The sequence below is a fragment of the Caloenas nicobarica genome, chromosome 3, assembly GCF_036013445.1.
Source record: "Caloenas nicobarica isolate bCalNic1 chromosome 3, bCalNic1.hap1, whole genome shotgun sequence".
Taxonomy (NCBI): domain Eukaryota; kingdom Metazoa; phylum Chordata; class Aves; order Columbiformes; family Columbidae; genus Caloenas; species Caloenas nicobarica.
In genome coordinates, this window is record NC_088247.1 from 103,394,963 (window position 1) to 103,411,772 (window position 16,810).

Below are 16,810 nucleotides of genomic sequence, written 5' to 3' on the forward strand. Positions count from 1 at the left end.
GCAGTCACTTCATAATGGCTACTTCAAAGGTGACTGCCAACTTCCAGCCCAGTGGTCAACAAGACTCTGTCACCCTTAGGTCTCAGCTAGTTACCTTTGCTGGATACAATCACACATGCCATAGGTATCATCCACAAGCACCACACATCCAGGGATGTTTTCACTGCGTGGTATTTCCAGATGTTTCACCAGCTGGCTGGCTCCTTATAAACACCGCTCTTCTTTCCATACATCCCAGGCAGGACTTTCAAGAGTCAGGCCCTAGCAGCGCTGCAGAGCAGGGGTGCCTGCCCAGCCCCTCCTCGGCAGCTGGAGGAGGTCAGGGCAGTTGTCACCTCCCTACCTTCAGGTGCCATCAGGTGTGTTAATCCGCAAAGCCACCCAAATTGCTCAGCTATAATTGAAAGCAAAGCCTGCTGTGGGGTGGATGTGTTAATATCTCCGGTTAAATATCTTGGAGAAACATTTAAGATTAAAAAATAGCACCTTCCTGAGAAAAGACACCGCTACAAACAAACCTTTAAAATGTGAACATTCTCCAGAAAGCAAAATCTTGGATAAGAATGAATTTCAGGTGGATCAAAACAATTAGTTTTGGCTGTTTCTGGAACAGGCAGAATGCCATAAACGTGACCTAATAACCCCACTCTGCAGCAGCACCATATGTGTGTGCACCACAGGGCAGAGACAGGACTTCAGGTCAGGTATTTTGTTCAAAGCACTGAGAGTTTCATCCAGTACTGGACCTAGACACATGCTTCCTCCGTCCTTAGTTCAGTGTCACCTAGAGAAGCAAGCACAGAAGCCCATCACTCGGAAAACCCAAGGAAGAAATTCCTGCACGTTCCAGCAAAGTGCTGTTTAGGCCAAATGACTAAAGTGGCTTTAATTATTAATAACTCATTTATTTGTCCATGTTGCAGAGGACTGCATAGGCAAGGAAACTGGGAAAGGAGCCTTTTGTTAGAATGCTGGCAGCTGTCGCTGTGTCTGCTGGTGGTGGTCTTACTAAAATTCAACAAGTTACTTCTCTGTAGCTCAGTACAGAAAACAGGCAGTTAGTCCTAATCTTACACTGCGCTCATGAGTATGAACCCTTCGGTCCTCCTTACACTGCAGGGAGATCACCAGATGCAAATCATTAGTGGAAATCACAACCACTGTTAAGCCAAACCAGGTGGGCTTTTGTGATATTGGATTTCTCTAGAAGTTTTTTTTCTCCTGGGCTGGGATGAAAGTATCAATTTTCACTAAACAGCAGCAAGTTTCTGGTCCTCTGCATCACAGAAAGAAACCAGAAAAAAATTGCTCGGGTTTAGCTATGAATGCTCCTGTTTGGTGATGCTGGATGATCCAGAGTGCTGCTTTTTGGCACTGATGGTTGACCAAAGGCCTATTAGAAAGCAGCACAGAAAGAAACAGTATGTTTTAATTCTGAACTTGACAGCCAGAAGCAATTTCTTAGAAAATGTCAATATTTTGCCTGGGTACTAACCTGCCCTGTTCCTTGCCATTTTCTGTGTATTATATGTACTTACATTTCTTTCCAGGGTATAGACAAATCTGTATGAGGTAAAGCAAAGCCCTCAGGTTTGTGCCAGTGTTTTCGCTAAATAATTTTTTTCAGTCAGTAACTCTGAAATGCAAGAGAAACAAAAGGCAGTGCTCTAGAGCTTCTAGATGTTTTAATTAAAGGCATTTAAAATGACACTTCAGAAGAATTCTGCAAGTCACATCACTCGCTTGTTGGGGAAGTGTTTGTGTGGGAGCATGAACCTTTTCTCTGGAAAGATGTTCACAGTTTTGGTGAATTTACAACCAGAAGCACTTGTGAAATCTAAAGCTGCATTAATCCTCAGAAAAAGAAATATGCAGGCAGGGTCAGGCAAAGTCTACATTATCCTCTGGTCCTGGACTAGAAAGATCACCTCTATTCTGAGGCCATTATGTCCTATGGAAATGGCCTACACTACACTGGAATGTTTTCAATTTAGATTCTTTTTTTAACTGATATTTGTTGACTTCTTTATTTTCCTGCCCAAATTTTTAAGAAAGTTTCAAGCACTTCACCTACTTGTTTCTGTTCTGTTGAAGGATCAGTCTAAGTCCTGTTTGTTACCCAGCTATTTCCTGAAGGACATCCTACAGACAAGTGAAAGTCCAGCATTGCCAGTGAGTGCCCATACGCACAGCTCTCCATATAGAGTATTGCTCTAGGCAAACCCGTTACACGGGCATATCCCAGAGCAAGTGTTTGATCCTATTTAGCTCATCAGGAGTTGAACAATTCCCAAATAAATATGCCGAAGCACGGAGCTGGTTCAAGGTACATGTAAGCTATTGTCCTCTAACACACATGTAGGATATTTCTTTTAATCCAGCACTACTGAAGCCACAGTTGATCAATGAAGTGTTCGGCACTACTGCTGGTTTCAAATATTCCAGTTCCCTTTCACCAAGCAGTGTTTATTCCCTACCCTATGTAATGCTACGTCAGTTGTGCTGGCACAAATTTGTTACAGCCACATGATGTGCCCCATAAGGGAACTGATCTGTTTTAACAAGGAACTCACAACAACAAAGGCGAACAGGTGACACATGGGGTAGACTTGGCAATGGCTGCATCAGCACAACTGAAGCAAGAGTGCAATTGCAGTGAGGGGAAATAACTTAGGTAAGAGTTGTTGCCAAAACACATCATTAAACTGGTGCATTCACTTTTGGCCCATGCCATCCTTGCCATGCTACAGAGGAGCTTGAGTGTGTTCATAAAGCAGAAGGCTCTCCTGCCCCAACTGATGCACAGGTGTTGATGAGAGCCAGCTGTCAGCACACTCAAGGCTTGCCACTGAAGTTGCTGGTTTGCAACATTCCCAGCCAACATTTACACCAGCAAAGCTTCATTATATTGAGGTGACCTCCCAGGTTCCCTCCATTCCAGTTTCCTAATGAAACATAACCAGTAAAAGCCATTTCCTTTCTACCCAGGGTCCACTTGTCATGTCACAACCCCCAGGAGATGCGATTTGCAGAGCCTCAATATCTCTCTCCTCTCACCTCCTCCTCTTTTTTTCCTCTCCAAATTTTCCAAGTCTCCCTTATAGATTAAAATGTCAGACATGTCAAGTGCTTTACTGCCAAACATCTTCTTACCTACTATATCATATGCTGCATTTAAGTCACTGCTTAACATATAAACCAGATTTCGCTAATAAGCTGCAAAATACCAAGTTCACTACTTTCAGATCCCATATCTAGGTAAAGAATGGTTTAAATGTGCTTTAACAATTTAGCCCTCAAGTGCCGTGACTTATGTTTTCAGAACACTACATCAAACAGACCAATAAGTGCTGCTTCATGGTGTAATTACCACCACTGCAAATACCTGCCTATCCTTATCGTAATGCCTTGGGATGCTAACGAGGCTTATCTTGCAGATGTGAATTTGAAAGTTGAGGACACTCAGCTGCAAGGATACCTAGGACTTCCATTTTTCATTTAACCACATCCAATACGCTTTGGGTGGTGGTGGGAGGGATGGGGGACGGGTCGAAGCCCAGGTCCGCAGCGACACCTGCTGGCACGGGACTCTCGCCGCCCCCGCGGAGGGACGTGGGGACGGACAGACAGACACAAAAACCTGCGGGGCACCGAGCATTCAACCTCATTTGATAACAAAGCAAGCCTGGGAAGGTCGAGTGGGTGAGGGAAGGGCAAGCTGTCAGGTGAACCAGCACTTGGGAGCAGCTGCACCAGCACACCTGATTTCACAGGCTGTCAAGAATAAATCCCTGAGCTTTAACACCCTCTCTCAACCCCAAACCTCCAAGCAGAAACAAAACAGCTTCTCAGAGAAGCTGCAAGACCGCAAAACTCACTGAAATGCCCAATACAAACTGCTCATGTCAGAAACATTAAATACTACAGGAATGAACTGATTTCCTAGCATTTGAAGCCCATTTCCTATCAGTATTGCAACGCAAAACTTCACTTTCTGAGCCAATTTTTAAAAACTGGTGGTACCACGTCAGAACAGGAGATGTGATTTTTAATTTTTCAAGCATCTCTCTAAGAAAAAATGATAAGCAGATCATAAACATAATATTTTCCAGCATACAGTGGTAAAACCTGAAGTCCAAAGCACTTTTTAAAAGCCTCTCAAACCAGAGAGGTGGCATCTGCACCTGCAGTCACACGAACAGGCTGCCCTTCCAGCAAGGTGCTCTCAGCACCCCACAGGGTAACACCTGGCACAGAGGCTACAAACACTGTGCTAGGATAAAGCACCAGCACTGCAGATATTTAAAGTCCTCAGGGGACAATTCCATTACTTTTACCATTAAAAAAAAAAAAAATTAAAACCATCCTAAATTTCCCATTCAGCTTCAGATGACCACTCTGTATCTTACTAGCCTTCAGCAGCCAGCAAGCATATTCTTTTTTCAGTTCTTAAAGATTTGATTTCTCTTTTCCCTCAGATAATTTTCCAGAGCCAAATAAGTAAATACCCCTATTTAACTTCTTCTAAAAGAAATACTTACACGCATTAATAATTTCTATCGTATTGAAACCTGACATCCCACAGAAACTCACAGAAGAGTGTATTTAATTATACTGACCATACACATATAAAAATCTTATTTTTATATAAAGATACTTCAGCTTTTAAGCCTGGATCATAGTTCAATGTTTCTCATTTGACAGTTGTAACTGTGCTAAGTGGAACACACATTAAGGAGATTCAACATAAAGCTGAGAAAGGATTGCGATTTTTTCTTAAAAAAACATTATGACAGTGTCACACAACCATTTTCCAGAAAACATTCAGGCTGTTTCTTTCCATAAACAGTAAGTTTCTTCTACCTGTTGTATCAAGACATAACTATTTGTAAAGTTTATCAAAAGATAGTAGTTTCATTCCTTTAATATTGAATACATAACTAACTCACTATCTAGTGACTTACTCTGTGTTACGTTAACCAAACTTCCTTAAAAACAGAAACAAGAGACCATCCAGGGATGCCAAAGAACTCTATGTGGCTGTACAGAATGACAACAGAATAAGAAAAATTAAAACAGATTAAAAAATTGTGTTTAAAATATCACTTTTTTTTCCCTTTAGCGGGCTTAGCAAATAAGGCAGGATCGATCTGGTCTTTAGATAGACCTCTCACTGAAAAAAGCCTTGCTGCTCTTTCCTTCAAAGTTCCTCCACATTTCAGTCCTAATGACATCAATTCCATCTTCAGTCTGTCTAAACCCAGGGCTTCCATTTCAGCAGCAGAGTTGAATGCCAGCAGGTCTATTGGTTCCACCTCCTGCAAAGAGAAAAACATCCCATCAGACTATTATTATTTGCTTCCTGATTAGGGGGAGGAACAAGTATAGACAGAATGTTTCACTTTACAGAAGACCTTCAATTAGGATTATCTTAAACTTCTAATGACTTAATAAAGTTAATAAATGTCTCCCTGTGTATATGTTGGATATTCTCATTATTAGCAGTATTTATGCTACCCAGGTAAAGTATTATTGCATCACATACAAGCAAATTGAAGCTAGCTAGCAGCCTAATTGTAAAACATGCAAATCTTAGCAGATATAACACATCCAAGAGCGGGGTGTGCATGCCCAGGTGAGCTTTGGACCTGGTGTCCAACTCTGCCACTACAATTCTACTCCTCGCAGTGCCTCTGCTAGTTAAAGGCTTGGTCTAACATATCCAGACAAGCTGCAGATGTTCTTAGGCTTGCAGTGTACACAGCCTCCAAGACAGAAGCACTGGTCATTTTAAATTATATAAACACTGCTGAACTTTAAAAATCATTCCGCTACAATTAACTCATTCTACTTGCAATAGAGGAATGCCAATAAAGTAAAAAAAAAAAAAAGTAAATGGCAGTATTTAATCCTATTCCTCTAGAAACAAAATAGCCAGCATTTGTTTTAGCCCCAGGGAAGTTGAGTACTCTCAAGAAAGTGGAATTAACCAACAGCCCATCATCTCACCTAGCAGTTCAGTAGCTTAGCCTTTGCTTCCAGAGGCACAGCAAATCTAACAGCCCCTTTTTAGCCAAATGTAGAATATAGCCAATATGCCCCCAGCAGGAGCAGGAAGGAGCGTGAATAGTTATTTCTAAGGTAGTTACACTGTAGTTACAGAAACAGATATAAAAGCACTGTCTTTTAGTGAGATTAACAAAAGAGCAAGTTATAAAGTTCACATCTCATCCCGCCCCAAGAAAATGGATTAAAATTTCATCTTAAAAGGAAATTAGTATACTTGGAGAATAACTGAGAATGAAAGGGACCTCTATAGATTATCTAGTCCAAGCCCAGGATCTTGTCCACAAAAGAACATGGACAAAGACTGGATAATTCAAATGTTGGAATTTACTACCACACTAAACACTAACACCAAACATTAACACACTATAAAGGACACAAAAATCCAAGCCTGTTTCATTCAATACTTAATGCACGTATCAGCCATATCATGCTGGAGTTCAAGGGACTTCACAGCAAGCCATACCACCACTGGGAATCAGACCGCTCCGTTATGAACTCAGCAAATACAATTTGCTGAATTTTAACCTTTGTCCCACTAAGCATACAAAAAAAGACTGGTTGTCTCATTATTCTCATCCTACTTAAAAAAAATCCACCAAGGACTACTATTAATATAAAAATATTTCCACCTGCAATAACAATCTGCCATAGCATTGGTGGAGTTTCCTGTTCTAGGAATAGAGCAAAAGGTAAACAGTGAAGAATGGTAAACATCCTGTTTAAAATTTGCCAGCTCTAATAGTACAGTAGATGACAAAGCTCTAATTTGTCAGATTACAATCCTTGGTCTTTTTTCCATTTGACTGTATTAAACTTTTTGATAAGAATTCAGTCATTGGCAGTAGCAACCGATGGTAGACTTTCTGCTCAAGCTGAAACAAGACAGAAAAGCCAAGCAACTCCCTGGCCCCAAAAAAGCACCACATTTTGTTTTACTGCTAGCCCCCAAAATTTAAAAGTAATATTATACATGGAGCAATGATGCACAAGTACTGGCACCTTGGCTTTCATCACTTCAGTGAGAGAAGCTATATTCTCTCTTGGGTGAAAAACTGATCCAAAAAGTCTCTTCAGGAAAGAACCCCAGCCATCCTTGTGTCAATCACCAGAGAAGGAAACTCATGGTCAGCACTGCTCCTGATCTGGCTGAGGGCTGTGACACCAACCCAGATTGCCAGCAGAGATAATGGTATGGTTATAATACAGACCTTCTTCCACCATGCATACACTAGATGATCAATTTTAAAGCCACTCTTCCACCATTCTTCACAGTTCAGATGAAGCCCATCATTTATACTCACCCTGCCTCAAAGGAGCTGCTGCTTTCGGAGTTTAAATAGTCAATGAAGAACTGAAGTTTGCACCTGACTACTAGGGCTCTCTGTGAATTAGACTCGGGTCTTTTTATAATAGAAACTAAGAAAGACAGACCAGCTGAATGGCTTAGGGGATGTCTACTTGGAACAACTTTTATAATTTAAACGTTGACATCAATTATAAACATTAAGGTAAAATTATGTTATAAATAAGACTAGTAAAATTGGACAGTGTTTGGTAATGTCTCTAGAAGTATTGGTAAGCATCTTTCTACAAAAGGGTTTTATTTTCCTTCTCCTCTTCCCCCCAGTAAAGAATTTTGGATCCAGAATGTATCCATTAATGTACAAAGGGGGAAAAAAACCAAAACAAACCCACAACGAAAAAACTCCAAGGGGAAACATGGATCTCAGGAAAGACAATAGTAGACAGTCAAGGTCAACTACATCTTAGAAACTCCACACTATGAAAATCTTAACCTTCTAAAGTTATTCCTTGATCCATTCTACTTAGCAGATTTCAAGACAATGCTACTGTACTATAATTCAACTTTCTCCATGGAGACACTGTCAACCAAGAGCCTTCTTTGGCTGTAGTTTTCATTAACTTGCTACATTCCATTTTCGTAAGTCGTACAATGCATCTTCAGTTAAGCTGCTTTTCCTTTTAACCTTGGGATTTTTTGTACTCTGAATCAAACTCTGGAGATTCTATTAGCTTGTTAGGGAGACTATTATTCTAATTCAGGCACTTACATCTAATGCATTGAAGTCATAGGATACAAATCCCCTCCTCTTTTCTGCGATCCACAAAGGGAAAAGTGATCGAGTAAAAGCAGCGGAAAAGATATATCACATTTTGTACTGCTTCATACTTACTGTGCTCTGTAACTGGTTTGTTTCTTGTGCTTTAGAAGAAACATTTTCTTGTTCCTCTTCTTTCAGAGCCTGGGTTACCTCACTCTTTACTTGGGCCTCTTCCTTCAAGGGCTTTGTCATTTTACTGTTTTCATCAGCTGAAATTTCAGTTTTCCCACCTGCATGTGTTTCTCCTTGCACATTTCTTCCAGCACCTTCTGGCTGCTCTGGTGGTTTCTCATTTGCACTGGTAGCTGGACCATCCTCTACCGAATCCACAGAGCTACTTGAGCATTCATTTGGATTTCCAGCATTTTCATTAGATTTGCTGCCTGATGGACAACTTCCATCAGATGTATGAGGGGAGTCATCTTCACTGTCATCCTCACAATCAGAACTGTCACGATCATCCAATCCTTCCAGTCCCAGCCTGGCATAATCAGTACATTACTAATGAATATTCATCTATTTTCACTTTTTTAAAAAAATATTTTGATTATCACACTTCTCTTTCCAAAACTCACTTCAAAGAGCTGCAGTGAACTACTATAGCAGGTATTTAGGATAGTTTAGTACATGGAAGAGCTGGTAATATTGAACATTCCCCCTAAACAGGTATCTTTTTGAAGCATTCCCACTACAGAAATGTGTGCTACCTATTGCTACTCCAAAGACCACTAGAATCATTAAGGCTTCTATTTCATGTTACATTAGGTGAAAAATTCCAGGATTTTTTTTTTTTTTTAAAAGTTCAATTCAAGTTTTATTCATTAACAAAAAAAGGACAATGAGAGATAATAGAATATAACCATATTAGGAAGTGGGGGGTGGGAGGGTACCTATTTCTGCAAATAAATTATATCTGCTCCAGCTGGGACAGAATTATATGAACACAACAACATTTACTTCCAGTTCTCCAATTTAATCAGTTTGATGTACTTATTCCTATTTAAGTCTACATCACAGATAAGATGTTGCTTACTTGTACGTACTTAACGTTTCATCCTGTTCAAGGCTTAATACTTGAGTATAAAAACAAGGCATAATGCTTACCAAAAACACTTTCTTTTTCGAGGTTTCGTTCCATTCTTTCCAGATTCACCTGGACGCTTCCGACTATCGCCACTTTCTGGTGACACTATTTTGCTTGAAGTAGCTTGCAATCCTCCAAAACAAAGTTAAAAGTCTACTTCATCAGTACGTAATTCATATATGTTGTAAATTCTACTTATCTTTTAATTTCAGATGCAATTTAAAACACTAACTGAAAATAATTACTATTGGTGCATTTATGTAAACTCAAAGTTTTAAAATAAACTCAGCAGCAGCAAAAACTTTCCTACACCGCTTTAATAAGGCACAGAGTTAATAAAAATTTAATAAAAATTGGGTTCCTGAACTGAACTCTCAGATTCTACATCCCATTCAGCTTCAAGTTTCACTACCAAGCTGCCAGCAAGGGAACAATTTGTGGATAAATAAAATAACTATAAAGAACAGTGAGTAAAACAAGGTATTTTGTAGTTGGCTTAAATCTCTAGTTTTTACATAAGACCTGTTCATATTTTATTATTTCACTGAAAATGATTATGTAATTCTTACAGCTGAACTAGCAACACTACCTTCACAGAATTTTGCTTTTATTATGAGATGACACTGTAGCACAGCAAGATGAACCATCACTTGTATCCGTGTTACATTGTTCAATGCAATTTAAGAGAAAGAGCAGCCAAAGAGGAAAAATTAAGTCAAACAAATTTTACCAGAATTTAGAATTTCATTCAACTGAGTTCCTGTCAGCATTTTAAAAAAATTTTTTTCCTACTGGAGTGAGGCTAAAGAGACTTATAGTTTGCTTTATTTTTTGATAGAAAGTTAGGTTAAACTGTAATACCTTTAAGGACTGAATCTTCTAGTCGCTCAGCCATTTCATGACACTGCTGCAGGTAGTCTGGATTTGTGAAACTGTGCTTTGGCTCCGCAAGTTTCCGCTGCAGCCTTTCCAAGCGCCTCTGCTCTTTTTCTGCTTCCCGTTCTGCTTGCTGCTTCACCCATTCAGCCATCCTGCAGGTGACAGAACCATGAAAATGAGAGTACTGCCAACACTTCATGTAATAACAGTTTGCTGCTTTGCAAATACTGAATGTTTCTACCACCTGTTTGGATGGGAGACAATAGAAAAAGACAACTAATATCACACAGGGGAATTACCGAAGGAATATAGAGAGATTCTGCTGGAGCAAAGAGAGTAAGGTTTGGTTCGGAAGTCAGGAACAGCAGTGAGATCACACATCCCCAACATCATAGTCTTGCAGCTTCAGAGAAAAGAACTGTGAGAATTCCAGATGAGAAAACCAAGATGTGCTGAATAGTCGCTCAGAAGTAGGCAGAAGTACAATCACATCTATTTTGCAGTAACATAATTACAGTCAGAAGACTTCCAGTCTGTGCTTAAGATTTCACTTTTGCTCTTTCTAGTATGCAAAATAAAATTTCATTGCTACAACTGCCTGTCATTTGACCTCTTTTGTTAACAGTAAACTACATGGTCAGTTTATTTTATAATTCTAGCTTTGAAGAAAATGCCTTACGCTTTTTCATGATTGACATCTCGAAGTCTCCTTCCACTGAGATCTCGGCAAGCCTCTCTGTTTGTCGTCTTTTCAATCTGAGCACCAAGTGCTCGCAGCATAGAGCCAAACCCTGAGAAAAAAAGTAATCAAGAATCAGCTAAACAGAAGCAAATGGAGGTAAGCCAGTACACAACAAAAGAATCAGTTAGGGAAAACTAATACGGTTAATTCAACACTTCCTTCTCCCTCAATGCAACTGAAATAAAGGGTAAGTTAAAAGTCGCAACATGTTGGAAAACTGTCATGGGATGAAATGCTGAAGCACTGAAGGGAAAAAAAGGGATTCAGCATTTACCACTCATCTCATTTTTGTTCTCCTGATACCACACCAGATGGACTCAATTTACTAGAAACTGTGCAGTACTTCTGAAATGGAAGCCTGTTTCTGGATTCCTCAGCAAAATGGTTTGAAACCTTTTTCATCCCAAGATAACATTTTGGGTCCTTTCTAATTTAGCCAAGATATATACACCTCCCCCTTAAGCCCCTACAAAATTCAAATACCCTTTTAAAAATCTGACAAAAAAAGAAAATAACTTTTTTTAGGAGATAGCCTTAGCTGCTTCACCAAGATGATAATGACGTATAAGGTTATGCTGGAAAGCACCCCAAAATACATTTCCATATACTCCTCAGCACTAATTAGTCATAGGCAAGACGACTAATTTCTCTCACTCGGTCCTACCTTGTGTTGTTTACAGAGAAAAGACACTTTTTTAACTACCTCAAAGAAACACAATGTGATTTAATATTAATATAATCCTTCAAGCAATTTGAAAGTGCCAAATACTGGTTTGTAACTAGAAGGTGAACAAATCTTTAAGGAGTGCTACAAACAGTAACAAATCCAAACAGCCAACATGAAGCAGAACACGTACTATGTTCAACTAATAAAACCAATTGCTGCCATTGGTAAGGAGAATTTCTGTAGCTCATGAAACATGCCACTGAATTTTTACATTCTGAAGAATGTGGAGCTTGCTGCTACACCTAGCCAGGCACAGTCCCAAAAATTAACAGCAATGGGTTCATTAAGATTGCAGGTGCTGAATTAGGTCTGAAAATGTTCAATTCTCTTCTAAGTCTGCACAGTCTGTATCCCCTTGAGATCATACAGTACATCTTAATAGTTCTGACCTGTGTTTGTTTGCCTGTTTTTATCAGGCAATTAAGTTACAAAGTCAAAACAAAAGGCAGACTTTAGAAAGCAGATGGAATTGTTAAAGAACAGCTTTAAACTGACCCCAATGGCACATCAGTAACTCTGAGCGAGTCACAGAACACATATCCTGTGGCATCCTGGGATAACTGAAGCTGATAGACAATAGCCAAGAAAGAAGCATTCTATACTATGAATTTATACCATATACACTACTCATAGGACACTTAAAGAAACCTCAATACCTCATAAGCCATAGCAACAATAATTATTTCCAGTTGTATCTAAAACTGAAAAAGGCAAAGTAAGTTGCTGCAGTCTGACACAAGGCTGCACAATTATTCAGCATTTTAGCTCAACGGCTGGAAAATTCTGAGAACTGGATTCAAAAAGCAAACATACTGACTCCAATTAAACTCAAACACTCTGCTAAACTTGCTTCATCCATTATGTGCCATTTTAGGGAATGCCCACATTGGCAGTGGCTGTATCGCTTTATATAGTTAATATACATCTTCTGTAACATGGTTAAAATATATTGTCAATAAATAAAGAGTCTAGTTTAGATTGAATTATTTAGTTCTTAGGACACTGAGATCATGGCATTTATATGCTTTTTCAAATAAGACAAGACAAAATCAATTGGGTCATATAACATACTCGGATAGCAGACTATTTGTACCTGGAATATTTGTCCTACGTGACCATGGATGAAACTGAGGAAGCCAGGAAGCTTGGTGCTTTTAAACACAATTTCAACTCTGAAGTCACTTTGATGCATGTTACAGATTTCTACTAGTAGAACAAGCTGACAAAGGATGCACAGAAGGGCTTTGCCAGCAAAGCTGTTAGCTGAACTGCTGCTTCCCTGGACAATTCTTACCTTTACACACAGACTTTGGTTTCAGCTCTCAGACATTATATCACAGTCATCCACATCACAAGAGACCTGCTAATAGATTAGCACTGCTGCTATCAGTATAGACTATGGTATAATAAAAGTCTTTTAACCTAAGAATCTAATCAATAATAAGCAGTTAAGCAACAAACCTCCTTTTCCACCACAAAGTCTTGGTTCCAGACTATAAACAGCTCCATTCTGCAATACATCTTCATCATTAACCAGTCGTCCGTTACATTTCACATACAAACTCTCTTCAGGAATATTCTAAAAAACAGCAAAATTGAATCATATGATTGACTGAAAAAGCAGCATTCTGACAGAGTAAATCATTAAGGAGCAGCGTTTCCTTCCTTACTGTAGGGACAGAGGGGAAGCAAACCAGATGATCTTAAAAACATAAACATTCTCTATGGTGCCTTAATTCTTGTTTACTGAAAGATTAAACACAGCCTAAAATCAGCTGGTAAACACAAATGGGGAAAAGCCGTGCCATGAGAAAATCTACACTAGGTGTTCAAACACTCTACGTTTTAAAAAAAAAAAAAAAAAAGGGAGCAAAACCAAACGGACATTTTTGGACTGTCAAGAATTCAAGATTGATCCCTTCCATACATATCACAGAATGTCAGGGATTGGGAAGAACCTTGAAAGACCATCTAGTCCAATCCTCCCGCCAGAGCAGAAACACCCAGACGAGGTTACACAGGAAGGCGTCCAGGTCGGTTTTGAATGTCTCCAGAGAAGGAGACTCCACAACCTCCCTGGGCAGCCTGTTCCAGTGCTCTGGCACCCTCATTGTGAAGAAGTTTCTTCTCGTATTTAAGTGGAACCTCCTGTGTTCCAGTTTATACCCGTTGCCCCTTGTCCATCATTGGCTGTCACCGAGAAGAGCCTGGCTCCATCCTCCTGACACTCACCCTTTACATAGTTATATGTATATCCGAGAGACTACAGGACTTTCGGGACAAACCCTCCAGCTCAGCGAAGCGACCGCACCGCGAAGAAGCGGGCCGGCAGTCGCCACATCCCGCCAGCCGCCTCAGCACCGCGGCGAGGCCGGGGAGCGGGCCCGGGCAGCCCCGCGGCCTGCCCGCCGGAACCGGGAGCCTCACCCCGCCACCGCACCCCCGCAACCGCTTCCCCCACCTTTCACTCACCAGCGCCCGGGCGCGATCGCGGAGGAGGCCGCGCACCGAGCCGGCGCCGCCGGAGGGGAGCGCCAAGAGCCGCGCCCGGGAATCCAGCGGGTCGCGCACCAGCAGCGCCATCGCTTCCCCTCAGACGTCGCTCAACGGCCGCCGCGCATGCGCGTGTGACGACAGCGAGCCAATAACGGCCGAGAGGGAGGAGCGGGAGGAGAATGGGGCGGAGGGCGGGGGGGAGGCCGCTGCGGCCTTAGGCCGCAGCGGCCTCCCCCCCGCCCTCCGCCCCCCGGAACCGTGCAGCCGTTAAGTTGTCCGATCAAATACGGCGCCATTTTCCTGTAAGGACCTCTGGAGATCATCCAGTCCAGCCCACCTGCTGAAGCAGGTTCACCCAGAGCAGATCGCACAGGAAGGTGTCCAGGCGGGTTTGAATGTCTCCAGAGAAGGAGACTCCACAACCTCCCTGGGCAGCCTGTTCCAGGGCTCTGGCACCCTCACAGGAAAGAAGATTTTCCTCAGGGACTGGAGCACTGGTTAGGAGAAAACACACACCTGTGCCTCTCCAGAAAAGGACACGCACAGACGTTTGGTGCTGACCCAGACACTGTAACTGTCGCGTTCTTCAGTGGCTTCAAATCCCCTCCATGTCTTCGGCATAACCATCCACCTGAGGGTATTGAAAGGGTGTAAAGGGTGGGTGTCAGGAGGACGGAGCCAGGCTCTTCTCAGTGACAACCAAGGATAGGACAAGGGTCAGTGGGTGCAAACTGGAACACAGGAGGTTCCACTTAAATATGAGAAGAAACTTCTTCACAATGAGGGTGCCAGAGCACTGGAACAGGCTGCCCAGAGAGGTTCTGGAGTCTCCTTCTCTGGAGACATTCAAACCTGCCTGGACGCCTTCCTGTGCAACCTCTTCTAGGTGTTCTTGCTCCGGCGGGGGGATTGGACTGGATGATCTTTCAAGGTCCCTTCCAATCCCTGACATCCTGTGATTCTGTGGGTCGCTACCAGCTGTCTCTGCTGGGAACTTCTGCAAACACCAGCAAAGACTTTGTTAGGCTGCCCCCACCGAGATCTTATCAAATACACCCATCACCGTATTTCCAAATAACAATGTTACCTGCGGTGCCTTTTTGTTTAGCAGCAGCATGGACGAGATCTGTTGCTTATGGCATAATCTGCCCACTTCAGCTCTGCCCCCATCCAAGGGGAGCTTCCCTGCTAGGGTCGCCCGTGGCACCCTGAAAATATCATGTTAGCAAGCAAGACGTATGTCAGAGCATGTGGCTAAATTCAGGCCTTAGGTATCAACGCTGCTTTAAAAAGATGGGGCTCGTGTCTGAGCTGCTTGGCTGTTCTGGAAAGTTCGGTGCTGTGGCTGTCCCACCCTTTTTGCTTGCTGAAGAGCTGTGCTGCTTGGCCAGGCTGGAGCACGAAGAGGTAGCCATCATGCCTGGCCGTCTTAAGTCAACGTGGTAAAAAAGGAGGAAGCAGGGAAACGAAGGAGCATGGAGGTAACCTGACCCAGAAGTGCAGACTTCACTTGCAAATGTAAACAAATTAATAATAATTTAATTAAGGGGATCTCCCCATGGGCTTGTCTTGGCCAACTCACAAATCAAACTTTGCCCCCCCCTTTCTTATGCTATATTAATTTTAGCTAAAATATTTTCACAAAGCATTTTGACCCAGTTTAGACAATCCCTTATTGACTTTACTTTCTATAACAAGTTGATGTTTCTGAATTATGTGTCATGATGCCACAGTGCAACCATTCAAACCTGATTGATGTCTGTGTAGCCTGGAAAAGCTGCGGTTATTTTGTGCTGGATCAGGCCCAAATTCAGTTGTATTTTAAGTCATGTGGTACTGCTTGTTTCATTTATAATCACATGCCATATCTGCGGAATGCCACCTACTGTTAAATTCTACTAGACTTGGAGTATTTTTATTCGTATGCAGTATCTGATTGAAATGTAATTGGAATATACGAAGCATGCACATATACATATGCAGATGAATGAGTATTTTCTTAGGTCTGTGGGATTTCGGTTGCATTCCGAGGGCATGATTCATTTCCTCCTCTGAAGCTCCCGCTGTTGGCGCTGAGGGTGTGGAGCTTGTCAGTACGGGCGGAGTTGTCCAGGGAAGAGTTGGGCTGCAGGACTGTCCAGTGAATGGGCTGAGTCAGTGTAATTATTTTCCGAATGTTTCGAACTACTCTTATATCTGTGCTGGTGAATTCCTGGCCCTGGTGAGCACCAACGGAACTATAATTTCCCAGTGAGGAGTATCTTAGCTAACACATCACAGGGAAAAGTGGACCAAAAAAGGAGGGCCCAGTGCACCCCAAGAGGAGGTGTGTGCCAATGACAGCTGCCTGTCATGACTCTTGACACCGGGATTCTGCCTGTGCATACAGGCCAAAGCTGCGATACACCTGTGAGCATGAGAGCTGACAGCAGCAGAGTCATTCTGACATAAATCCAGCCGTTTGCAGATCATACGTTGCCACCTTACAGGTAGTTTTGGACTACGAATACCGTACTCTGTCCGGTTCTGGGTGGTTGTATCTAGGTGACTTGTGCAGATCCTTGCACATAGTCAGGCTACAAGCAGGTGACATCTAATAGCCTAGAGGAGTAGTTTTCTTTCAGCTTGGTCCTGCAGCTGTGCTAGGTAGATAGTCCCCATTCTCATGATTTATGCAATGCTGTTTAGCT

General features: G+C 41.9%; 1 protein-coding gene across 1 annotated transcript; it reads right to left on the reverse strand.

The window, feature by feature from the left end:
- Positions 1 to 1,699: 1,699 nt before the first annotated feature.
- SDE2 (SDE2 telomere maintenance homolog) lies at positions 1,700 to 14,228 on the reverse strand. The gene is made up of 7 exons (XM_065632898.1): positions 14,097 to 14,228; positions 13,086 to 13,203; positions 10,835 to 10,946; positions 10,138 to 10,307; positions 9,297 to 9,408; positions 8,265 to 8,673; positions 1,700 to 5,318 (listed from the first exon to the last, which is right to left on the reverse strand). Exons 1-7 carry the CDS (start codon positions 14,205 to 14,207, stop codon positions 5,103 to 5,105), a joined length of 1,248 nt encoding a protein of 415 aa, XP_065488970.1. The 5' UTR covers positions 14,208 to 14,228; the 3' UTR covers positions 1,700 to 5,102.
- Positions 14,229 to 16,810: the final 2,582 nt, after the last annotated feature.